We start from the raw sequence: 12,992 nt of genomic DNA on the forward strand, positions 1-12,992 counted from the left end.
TTTTAATCTGTTTTGAACATCGCTTTCTGCACTGTTAGCTCCATTTATTGTTACAATCAAGTCAGCATTCCAGGGTTATGAGTAACCAAACGGCTGTTGCTTTAATGCAACTGGCCACTTTCTGCACAATGAGTTTTTAGGAGAAAAAATACTGGCTCTTGGTAAAAATCTGGTGAAACCCAGGTAAGCCCCAATACCTACTGACAGAGAGGTCCTACTTGGCTGTGCTCAGAACAGGAGGGGATAGTGTGCAGGCTGAGAAGAGTGGGTCAAGAAAATCAGCAGCCTCAAGGCCACATACCTACCAGGGGTAACATTCTGAAACCTATAGCTAACGTGTTATCAGCAGCTACGGTATGAGAGATGGAAAAAATCATTTTATCATCATTAGTGCAAATTTATTACAGCACTTTCCACCTGCCATGAGCATGTGCAAGGATGTCAAATAAGGGTTTTGAACAAAAGGTAAGGGGGTGACTCATTTCAGCCTTAAGTAAGCTTTCCCAAAACACTTAAGGGGCTCAAGATTTTGAAGGATTTTGATGGAACACGGGAGACCACCTTGTCCTAATATAAATAAGCCCCAGGCTGACTTGTCCTAATATAAATAAGCCCCAGGCTGACTGTAGCCTCTTCTCAGAGCCCTTTTTGTGCAGACACAGGACCCTGCCTAAACACAGCTGTCTGGAGACCCTGCTTTGTCCCCCTGTCCCCAAGCCACTTACAGCGAGCAGCCCCAGTCTGCTTTCTCACGTAATGGGCAGGACAAAACGCAAAGCACAATGAACCCATTTACATTTTGCCAAGTGGGCAACAATCACAGGCACTTCGGAATATGAAAATGAAGGGTTCGGAACATTTCACATTACTGTGGAAAAGTCTGCTGCCAGCCCTTTGTAAGTGTTAAGGGGTTTTATGCCACCGAAAAATTCCTTGCTGGCAAGAAGGACCATTTGAACCTTCCACATGTGAGTGTTGTTCCTACTCATACTGGGAGTGTGAATTTCAAGAGCTACCTTGTTCCCCTAAAACCTTTCCTCTTCTGAGATGGAGCCATGACTTGGCAACACCCAGTACTTACATGAAGACAAGGGTAGAGGTTTTAACCCAAGGACGTACCTGCTCTGTCTCTGATTTCACTTACTGAGCATTATCCGCCTTTGGAGAGCCTGGCACTGCTAAACGCAATTCTGTGAGTCTGCGTCCACTCCGTGAGGGCACGGTTTGGGAACCCCACTTCTTTTCAAGGAAGGGACTTGTTTTATAAGTAAAGTTTTTAAACGTTAAGTTTCTTATGAGGTCTGTGCTGCTCATTCCAATAACTTGCACATTACCCACCTCTGTCTATCTTTACGTACTGGCTTACGTGCAGCACCGAGGAGCGGATGAGCTCAGTTCTTAGCTTTTCCACCCACTATCCTCAGGGTCATGGAAAGATCCATCAATATTTCCAAGCCCCTGTTTGGATAACAATAAAACGGGGACAAAATTCCCTTCATACTCTGCTGGATAATTTCACATTCAAAGGGGAAAATGGATATCACAGTCCCTTTGCAAGCCACCACCAACGCACGTTATTATGGCATGTCAGGGATGCGTATGCTTTCATTCTTTCCACAAATATACATCAAGTGTTCACTATTTGCCAAGTACTCTGCGGCAGGTATAGCAGGAAAGCAAAACCGAAGCAAACAAACAAACAAATACCCAGGCTTTCATGGAGTTTAAGTTCTACTAGATATAGAAACTTGCCATGAAACGCTCTAGCAATCTCCAGAGCTGAGGCGATAGGCGCTTTGTCTATAGGAAGCCATTCAGTTTTGCACTCAGTTTTGGTTCCTAATGACCAGGGCCCTGCCATAAATGGCTGGTTGTAATAGATTCTCAAGGTCATCCCAACTATCTGAGATAAACCCTGTGCAGTAGTGTTGCGTTTCGTGCCCTGCACCATGTTGACCCCCCTCAGATTGCAGCTGCCCCCCCAAGCCTGCCCCTTCTCTACACTCTGCCTCCTCACTGCCTTGCCTAAGGGAGTTTTCTCAGACTGAAATGGAGGGCATTAACAATCCCCAGTGCAATCCATCAATGGGGACAGGAGCTGGGGGACCAGTGCTTCAGACTCTCACCCTTAGGGGCATGGTTCTGATGAGCAGTCCCCATAGCCCCTCAGCGGGTCCCAGTGGGATAAAGCTCAAGTGGCCCACAGGGGCTCCCATCACTGGCTCTTCCTCCTTCACCCTCCCTCCCACTGTCCCCTTTCCTCCTGCTTTCTGGTACCACCTGCTAGTCCAACTGCCTGCCCCCAAGTCCTTCAAGAGTCACTGCTTTTAGGGAAAGCCAAACTGAGATAGTAATCCCATTTGCCCATAAACATCACTCACGAAGAAGTGATACTCATCAAAATGTCTAAAAATAGAACACCACTGGCCCCTGCAAATAATTTGCACAGTGATCACCAGTTCTACCCCAAACTTGGCATGCGCTAGGAAAGCAATCTAAATTCCTACCTCCAGGACGTCAAAGTTGCACCTTGCGTGATACTCCACATCAAAGTCGTGGATGGTGAGCTGAATGCTACTCCCAGGGGCTGTGTTAATGTACCAGATGCACTCCTTGTTGGGGGGGTACGTGTTAGGGTACCCGGGGCTGCTGAAGGTGCCCGTGGTCCCAGACAACTCCCCGCCACAGCCTGTTAAAACAGGAAGGCTCAGTCAGTTCAAAGTGGACACTGGCCATTAGGAAAAACTCAAACATCCAACTACGCAAAAGATAACTGAAAATGCACAATGCCTAATTTAGGGGAAAACTCATAAAGTTATAATAGAGTTATAATTGAGCAGTTATAAAACAATGAGAAAAAAATCATGGCTACAACTTACTAAATTTCTTCCTAAAAAATATATTGATTATAACATTTGGTACAAAAATTCTCAGTCCTTATTCTCACCACATCAAAACTTTGGTAACATGTTTTAAATAGAACTCCAATTTTTAGATTTTCTTCATTATATTTAGGAAAAAATTTCACAATAGGAAGTACAATGAACTACGTAAGCAGTGTTAGCGAATACCATGTCTCTCGACCTTCAGTTTCCTTGTATGCAATGTGTTATTTCTAAGTCCTTATCAGACCCAAGATCTAGAATACTAACAGCTAAAAGTTATTACCTTTGTATGGGAGACTATAGGAAATAAAAAAAAAAATAAATGATATGTCCATAGCAGCTTTATTGGTATTGCTAATTGTTTCCTCGTGGAAACAACCAAGATGTCCTTCAGTAGCTACAAGGATAAATACATTGTGGTCCATCCACACAATGGAATATTATTTGACTCTGACAACAAAGGAGCTACCAAGCCAGAAAAAGATGTGGAAGAAATTAATAAATGAAAGAAACCAGTCTGAAAAGCCTCCATACTATATAATTCCAAGTCTACGAAATTCTAGAAAAGGCAAAATTGTGGGGACAGTAAAAAGATAAGTAGTTGCCAGGGGCTAGAGGAGAGGAGAAATAAATAGGTTGAGCATAGATTTTTAGGGCAGTAAAGTTACTATGTATGATACAATAATGGTGGATATATATATATTACACATTTGTCAGTCAGGAGGGACAATGCCAAGAGTGAACCCTAATGTAAACTGTGGGCTTTGGGTGATAATGCAGTGTCACTGTAGGTTTACCAGTTGTAACAAATGTCCCCCTCTGGGTGGGGGTGGGGGCAGATGTTGATAATGGGAGAGGCACTGCATGTATGGGGACAGGGGTAAATGGGAACTCTACCTTCTACTTAATTTTGCTGTGAACTTAAAACTCTTCTAAAAAATAAAGTCTATTTCAAACAAAAACAACCAATGATATAGGTCCTGACCCAGAAAACTTACATCTAAAAACCAACTAAACAGGGGCACCTGGGTGGCCCAGTCAGTTAGGCATCTGACTCTGGCTCAGGTCATGATCTCGTGGCTCGTGAATTCAAGCCCGTGTCAGGCTCTGTGCTGACAGCTCGGAGCCTGCAGCCTGCTGCGGATTCTGTGTCTCCCTCTCTCCCTTCCCCTCCCCTGCTCGTGCTCTGTCGCTCTGTCTCTCTCAAAAATAAATAAACAATAAAAAAAGCTTTTTTAATTTTAATTGAAAACCAACTAAACAAATAGAAACTGGGTATGTAAAACCCAAACATGAAGCTTACGTTTTATGAATGTTTACACAGCATGGCTTAGAAAGTAATTAAGGCAAATGATTACAACAACAAACCAAATATTGCAACACACGGTATATAGTAAGGAAAACTGCCACCACGCACTTAGATGTGCTTTACAGCTTTTCCCCCTATTTGAATACCCATAGTCACCATGTGAAGCAGCTGGGTTATGATTATCTGCATTTCTCAAGTGAGCAAATCAATGGAAATAGAGGTCAAGTGCCTTGCCCAAGGTGACCTGGCTTATAAGTGGTTGGAGCAGGACACCAGTCCAGGAAATCTGATAGTGGCCCAAGGACTTAATTACTGAATTCTGCAGACTCACGTAGTGTGTAGAAATCCAGACAGAGATTTGAGGATGGAGAGGCAGAGAAAACTTTGTGAAAGAAGTAAAATTTGAGAAAGGCTCAAATTTTCATGACAAAATTGGAAAAAAATAAAGGTAAAATTAGGGGGAAAAGATAGATCACTTTTTTTTTCCAATAGCAATTTTTGGTGATTAAAAAACATTGCTTGCTCTGTCAACATATCAAAGTCACCTTTTTTATTTTTTCAGCATACTCTTTACTGGATGGCAAATTGTTCCAAGTATCTCCTCTTATTCCGTATCAAGGCTTTTTGGGTTTATAAAATGACAGTACCAGGGCACCCGGGTGGCTCAGTTGGTTAAGCCTCCGATTCTTGGTTTGGGCTCAGGTCATGCTCTCACAGTTTGTGAGTTCGAGCCCTGCATCATTGAGATTCTCTCTTCTTCTATCTCTGCACCTTCCCCCCTTGTTCTCTCTCTCTCTCTCTCTCTCTCTCTCTCTCTCTGTCAAAATAAATAAATTTTAAGAAATGGCAGTACCTCCTCACTCCAAGATGAACATCTGTGCATTGTCACATGAGTACAATTAACCTGCCATGACTTAAAACAAGCCCCTAAAGCTGAGGTCATGTCTACTCTCTACCCATTCAGAAGAAATACTCTCCATACAGAATCTCGACTTAGCTGAAAAGAGCTGAGGAGAATTCTAAGAAGAACCTTGATCTCAGTACAGAAATCTGATTCCAGCTCCAAATGCCACCACCTTCTGGAGTGCCCATTTCCTCCTTCTAGTTGAAAACCTGTGTTTTCAGGCTTCAAGTTTGTTGCACAGGGTAGTATCTTTCCTGGGGCCTGTAAAGTTCCAACCTTCATTTCTCATTAAAACCTCTTGGGGGGGGCAATAGTTTAAAGTTAGACGCACTGATATTGTTTATAGACTCTGGTGAATGTCACAAAAACATGAATGCCATGAAAGATTAGAAAATATTTTTCCTACTAGAACAACACATGGAAAACGTTCCTGAAGCCAAAATCAGCACAGTTTACTCAGCACCACTGCACAACTGTGGGGGGCACCGGTCACAGTAGATGCCACCACGTGATGCCCTCTGGAATCTTGTGACACAGTGGCCCCCTAAAAATTATCGGAAGTTGTAACACCTTCTATTAAAATACATCACAGGGAAGCAAAAGCGTTCCGTTACCCCACCCTCTTCCTTTCAGCCTACATTTTCAGCTTCTGTGAATCCTGAGACCGGTTGTATCAGATAAAAAAAAAAAATCCAATGAAAAAAATCTTTGGAGGAAAATACCTTGGTGGCCACATCGCATAAAAGAGAACAAGGAAATGGAATCTTGGGTATCTCCCAGTTCTCATTTTTATTTCACTCCAGTTCACCAGACAATCTAATTCCATTTTTTTTATCATAGTTGATTCATCTAAAAATCTGCCTGACATTTTCCATTGTCTTTTCCAGTGGTTTTAGGTTACCTTGTAAATTCCTTTGTGAATAACAGGATACGAATACCCTTAAACTAGTCAGTGTAAAAGCTGGAATGATAATATCAGGTTCTTGGCAGGCAGTGATGCTTTGAAAAACTACAGCACTGATTTTATTCACCCACTTACAGCTCTGGAGACCCACAGTGTACTTTTCCCCAAGATTTAAAACAAACATAAACAAGGTTTATAAAATACAAAACCAGATCGTATTTTTAAATCTGTCATGGTTTCTTCTCATCAATAGCACTTATGTGTGTGCCTTTTAAAGGCAAATTCCAGTATCATTAAAAGTACCCTATTGGAAGACCTACCTTATGACCCAGCAATAGCACTGCTAGGAATTTACCCAAGGGATACAGGAGTACTGATGCATAGGGGCACTTTTACCCCAATGTTTATAGCAGCACTCTCAACAATAGCCAAATTATGGAAAGAGCCTAAATGTCCATTAACTGATGAATGGATAAAAAAAAATTGTGGTTTATATACACAATGGAGTGCTACATGGCAATGAGAAAGAATGAAATCTGGCCCTTTGTAGCAACATGGATGGAACTGGAGAGTGTGATGCTAAGTGAAATAAGCCATACAGAGAAAGACAGATACCATATGGTTTCACTCTTATGTGGATCCTGAGAAACTTAACAGAAACCCATGGGGGAGGGGAAGGAAAAAAAAGAAAGAGGTTAGAGTGGAAGAGAGCCAAAGCATAAGAGACTCTTAAAAACTGAGAACAAACTGAGGGTTGATGGGGGGTGGGAGGGAGGGGAGGGTGGGTGATGGGTACTGAGGAGGGCACCTTTTGGGATGAGCACCGGGTGTTGTATGGAAACCAATTTGACAATAAACTTCATATATTGAAAAAAAAAAAGTACCCTATTGGAGGGGCGCCTGGGTGGCTCAGTAGGTTGAGTGTCCGACTTCGGCTCGGGTCATGATCTCACGGTTCGTGAGCTTGAGCCCCGCATCAGGTTCTGTACTGCCAGCTCAGAGCCTGGAGCCTGCTTCAAATTCTATGTCTCCCTCTCTCTCTGCTCCTCCCTGGCTCATGCTCTGTCTCTCTCTCCTTCAAAAATAAATAAAAACATTAACAAAAAAAGATATTAAAAAAAATTACCCCATTGGAGTGAAAATATTGTGTGTCGAGGAGAGAAAGAAAGTATTGGCACTTGAAAACTATGAAGCTTTCTTTTTATCCTTTGTGCACTCACTACCTCTGAGGCTTAACGTATCAAAAGGTTAAAAACTTTGATTTAAAAGTTCACATCAAATGCAAAATAGAATAAGTTAATTTAGTGATATTTCATGGTAAACGTATAAAGTACTGGAAAATAAAATTAATTCTGATAATTAAATTTAACTCTGTATTTCTACATCCTGAAAAAGATAGAAATAACTTTCCAATTACTATTTATTCAGTCAATAAATATTTATTGAGCATATGCAATACGTGATCTAGAAGTTGTGCATATTTAGTGTCTCTGGGAAAAAAAAACACACACACAAAAAAAAAACAAAATAACAACTCCATTTATAGACCTAAAAAGTGCTATCCCCATATGCCTTTCTGTAAATCACTAAACTCTTTTTGTTTTCCCTTCAGTTTGCAAAGAGTAATTTCACTATGTTTGATTTGGAAAAAAAAACAAACAAACAGTGAACTCTATTTTATCCTTTACCTGTTAATTGGTGGTAAATTACAAATAAGAATAAATAAATGACAGGGACACCTGGGTGGCTCAGTCTGTTAAGCATCTGACTTCAGCTCAGGTCATGATCTCATGGCTCATGAGCTGGAGCCCCACCTCGGGCTCTGTGCGGACAGCTCAAAGCCTGGAGCCTCCTTCAGATTCTGTGTCTCCCTTCTTCTCTGCCCTCACTTACTCACGCTCTGTCTCTGTCTCTGTCTCTGTCTCTCTCTCTCTCTTTCTCTCTTAAAAATAAAAAAAAATAATAAACAGACAAAACAAGAATAAATAAATGATCATATTGCATTGCTAAAAGATATTTTAATTTTTGTTAGTTTCAATAGGATAATGTTAGCATAATTCTCTTTTGGGACTTATTTCGAGTCCACAGATGAGAGATTTTAATCAACATTTAGCCTGCTATGCCTCACTTTCTTGGGTTTTATCACATTTTCCTTGATTTGGGGATTCTTTGACAGATGTGTAGATGATATCAGGCAAAGGAAAATCTGTCAAAATATACATTTTAAAAACTGAAAAAATGAATGATGTCTGGGGCTTTTTCTATGCTCTCTTTTAGTGACAAGAGAAAACATATTCACAAAAAAATTAAGAAAATTTCTATTAGCCAAAAAATTAAATATGTAGTGAATTTATTTGATACTTTCATAAATTCAAGCTATCATTAGGCTAAAAGTGAAACATTACAACATGAATTTGGAGTTGTATAATTATGGATGAAAATGGAAAATTAGAAAGTCACACCAAAAGCTGGACTTTTTAAATTATAAATGAAAGCAGGGACACGTGGGTGGCTCAGTCAGTTAAGCGTCTGACTTCGGCTCAGGTCTTGATCTCGCGGTCTGTGGGTTCGAGCCCCGCGTCAGGCTCCGTGCTGACAGCTCGGAGCCTGGAGCCTGCTTTGGATTCTGTGTCTCCCTCTCTCTCTGCCCCTCCCCACTCTCACTTTATCTCTCAAAAATAAACAAACATTAAAAAAATTCTTTTTTAAATTAAAAAAATTTTTTTAAATTGTGGGGTTTTTAAAGAATGTAGAATGTGAGTCTTCCAAATTTGATTTATGCATCATTTTCCACTTAATTAGCTGTGGAAAAGGGAGTCAGTTCCAATACAAGAAATGGGATTTAGAACCTATACTAGCCCATCATCAAGGAAAAGGAATATGAAGACAATTCAAAAGTCTCACTGTGTGTAATTCGAAAACAGAGAAAATGTGTGCCAGATGCTGAAATGAATCAACAGCTAAGTTTAATTCTGCCTCATCAATCAATATCTTATTCATATTGGGTGACACAGCTGTTCATTTTGATGTACTATTCTGCACCTCCTATGGAAGAGAGACAAGGTGGGTTTTTGTTTTGTTCTTAACAAGGTTTATGGAATTCAAAAATATACCTGTCAGGGAAGGTGCTCTACCTCTATAGCTGTTATCAGTGTTGCTAATGTCCAATACTAAAAACTTTCTACACAAACAATTATCCTCAGTTTACTTTCTTGTCAAATTTAAATTTGGGGGGCGGTGGGGGGCTTGGAAGAGGAAAAAGCGTTTTGTTCACTGCACTATTTCCGTTGGTGTGGGGCTTAGGTCTTGACAATCTCTTGTTAAAATACACTTTCTCCTGAAAGAATCACAGAAGGAAATGCATTTCTAAATCCATCCACCCATTCTGGAGACAGAAACAACAAGGCTTCTGGAAAATCGCACATGTCAACATGTCTTTGAGAGCAGAAATAACGGTACAGACACATGTGTGAATATCACACCTGATGCAACTATGGAGAAGGCACACAGTTGTGGGCGACTCTGCGACAATCTAACATCATGTTGCTGTCAATCACGCCCATGATTTTGAGGGGTGATGGCGGGGGGGGGGGGTCACAGGAAGGGGAAGGAAAGAGAGATGGAGGCCAGACAAGGCTGTAGATGAAGGAAGTCACATCAACCAGTCAATGGCTATCAGGAAGTAATGCAGGAGGTGATGTGTAGACTTCCAGCATCCTCTCCATCATCATGTTACCTGACCAGTCAGATGAATAATAAAATGTGACAGAAAGAAATACGTTTTCTGTAACCGGGCTTTAGGAATCTCATATAGAGGACAATGATTCAGGAGAGCACTTCAGGGGTCAACATAGGGAAAATCATAAAGCAAGGTTTTAAAAGGCTGACAAAGGAGCAGACAGTGGAGTGATGAATAAAGGGTTTTGACAGAGACGTATTTGGAAGAAACAGAAAGTGGCTCTTTGTAGCCAACTGGTAACAGAAGATTTTCGTGGAGGAGACAACATGACTTCAGAGTTGTGTAATTTGCATGCTAAGTTGCAAAACTTTTGAAAATATAATAATATTCCAAGTAAAGCACAGACTATGGCATAAGACCAACCTTGGCTCTGTTACTACTTGGATAACTAACCTTTCTATCCTCAGTTTCTTTATCTGTAACAGCACTAATACTTAATGTCGTAGGGCTGTTGCACAGATTACATGAAATAACCAAAGTAAGACTGTTAGTTAACTGCCTGGCACGTGATAGTCACTGAATACATTCTGTACGTTATAATTTAACAAAAATTCATCCAGATATGAGGTGAGATGAGAGAAAGATTTGGAGGTAGAATCACCATATCAGCTAAATAGCTTTCACGAATACTCGATGAAAGGTAAGAAATCAGTTGTTCATTAAGCTACAGCAAAGATAGTTCATATTTGCAGGGTGGCTCATGGTTTTTCAAACCAGTTTTAATGAGCACATGACGATCTTATCTGACATTCCTAACAACTCTATACAAGAGGCAAGAATGATTGTATCAGGCCCATTTTAGAGATGAACAAAGAAAGTATGAGTGCCTGGGTAGCTCAGTTGGTTGAGCGTCCAACTTTGGCTCAGGTCATGATCTCATGGTGCATGGGTTCGAGTCCTGCATCGGGCTCGCTGCTGTCAGTAAACAGCCCGCGTCATATCGTCTGTCCCCCTCTCTCTCTGCCACTCCCCTGCTCACACTGTCTCTCTTAAAAATAAATCAACAATAGAGTTGAGCAAAGTGAGGCTCCAGAGGGCTACTGGACTCACAGGTCACCTTGTAAATGGCACATTTGAGGCCACCCCCCATCTCTATCCATCCCTCCTCCACCCCTACCCCCACGCCCCTTACTCCCAGTTCTGTGTTCTTTCCACTGTGCCTTTTGGACACTTGAGCCCAAAGGCATCGGAATGGCAATGTTGAACACCACCCTCATTACTATTCTGTCCATCTAGTGAGGGGAAAATCACCACAGCAACCTGAAAAAAATAAATAAAGCAAAAACTTTTTTCATTTAATGTGGGGCAAATCTGATGAAATCTAATATATTAACATTATTAGACATCAGCTGAACTGGAATAAAATAAGGTCCTACAGAGCATCACATGTTTTTCAGTTTTAATTAGTTAATCTTTCTAAAACTTTTAGTACTGGTGACTGATAATCTATTTGATTTATTTTCCTCCAAACTCCCAGTCATCAGCTGAAAGGAAGTGCTTACCTTATCATCAGGAAGCACGTTGATCTACTGAACTCATAACAAGGAAGAGTTAAAAGCTGTTGCTAAACCTGGTTACTTGTGGAGATCATTTAAATCTTTTTCATAAAGGGACTTTGCTATCACTGTTTTTTTTTCTTGGTCTAAAACAAGCAAGTTATAAAATTTCAGAAGGCACACATAAAAATGAGGCATAATCTATGTATGTTCCATCCTCAAAGTTTTGAGTTGTTGTTTTTAAATTAAAAAGTTCTAATAAAAGCAAACCAGCAATGAAACAGGGAAATGGAATCCCAGGTACAAAGTGTTTAAAGCTCTCTCTGTATTTCCCTACGATTGCTCAGATGTAGTTGTTACTTTATACTTGGCATTTTTCTGAAACTATTTTCCATAAACCAATAGCTCTGGGAGGACTGTCAGCGTGGAACTGGTGTGTTCAAGGCCCACCGAGGCTGCAAGAAAAGGAACAGAGAACAGATCCAAACAGGACGTCTTCACACCCATATCCTTAAATTTCTGAGGGAAACACTTGAGAAGTCAGTGGTCAATGTTAAAAAGGAGCTGAAAAGCCAAAATATGGTAAAAGAATACATTTTACACACAGTAAACCATGATGCTCCATACACTTCATTAAAATAACTGATGCATGTGTTAATTGTTTTTCTATAATTAAAAATTCAAAATGTTCTCTCTGATAATACCTGGAGGGGTGCCTTACTGGGTAGCCCAACTCCCCTCTGACATGCTACAAGGCAGCGTGTGGAGGCAGTGGGGTCGCAGGAGGAAGTTGCCAGAATTCTTCTGGTGGGCCAGGTAGGATGTAAAATGGTAACTTAGGAACTCAGAATTTGGGGATGGTCCAACCCAAGGCAAGGTTAAACTGCTCCGTGGACTACAGAGGCCTCACTTCTGTTTCATCTGTGAGATATGCAAATAATGTAGTTAAAGCAATTCTGACCAGAAAAATTTAAGGATGGGGTAGAAGGCAGAGGTAGAGAGAAATGTGAGCTCCCTAAAATGGCCAAAGCTGTTCAAAGGTGCCTATGACATGTAGAAGAGCCCCAGAAAGTCAGCAATATCTGGTCTGATTTTACCAGTTAATTTCTCAGTAGTTTAAAAGTGGATGCTGTTCTCCGGGGATGCAGGAAAAAGGCAAACGGTAGGTATCTATCCTACTAAGAGAAAAACATGAAAATCTGATCACTAGACTCTTTGAAGTCAAGACCAATGGTGGAGCCCCTAGAATCCATCTGATTTTAAGGATATGATCTGATCTTAAGGACGTGCATATTAATTTTCTGGGGGATTTTGTGGGTTAGCACAAGATTGGGCAATCACAGGTGAAACCAAACAAGAAGATCAGGTAACAGAGGGACCAAGGAATGTGAGGTTCTCCTGAGAATAAAGGAAGAAGAAAGAAGACAAAGCATGGTGACTCCAAGAGAAGAGAAAGTTGTCAAAAGCTGCAGAAGCTCACGTACGAGGGTGAATAGTGTCCCCCAGACATCACATCTACCTGGACCTGTGAATGTGACCTTATTTGGATGCAGCATCTTTGCAGATGTTACTAAGATGAGGCTCACACTGGATTAGCGTGGGGCTGAAAGCCAATATAATTGGTGTCCTCAGAGGAAGATGGAAATCTAGACACAGACCCAGAGAAGGAAGAAGGCTAGATGGAGACAGAGATTGGAGTTATGCATCTAGAAGCTAAGGAAAGCCAAGCGTTGCCGGCAACCAGCAGAAGCTAGA

At 41.0% G+C, this 12,992-nt stretch overlaps 1 protein-coding gene across 1 annotated transcript in view; it reads right to left on the bottom strand.

The window, feature by feature from the left end:
• Positions 1-12,992, bottom strand: part of CUBN (cubilin) — a 276,911-nt gene that overhangs the window by 148,764 nt on the left and 115,155 nt on the right. Inside the window, exon 29 of the mRNA XM_043564676.1 lies at positions 2,508-2,689. Coding sequence (XP_043420611.1) covers positions 2,508-2,689 — 182 coding nt within the window. The remainder of the gene's footprint in view (positions 1-2,507; positions 2,690-12,992) is intronic.

Source organism: Prionailurus bengalensis, chromosome B4 (genome assembly GCF_016509475.1).
Source record: "Prionailurus bengalensis isolate Pbe53 chromosome B4, Fcat_Pben_1.1_paternal_pri, whole genome shotgun sequence".
Lineage (NCBI taxonomy): Eukaryota > Metazoa > Chordata > Mammalia > Carnivora > Felidae > Prionailurus > Prionailurus bengalensis.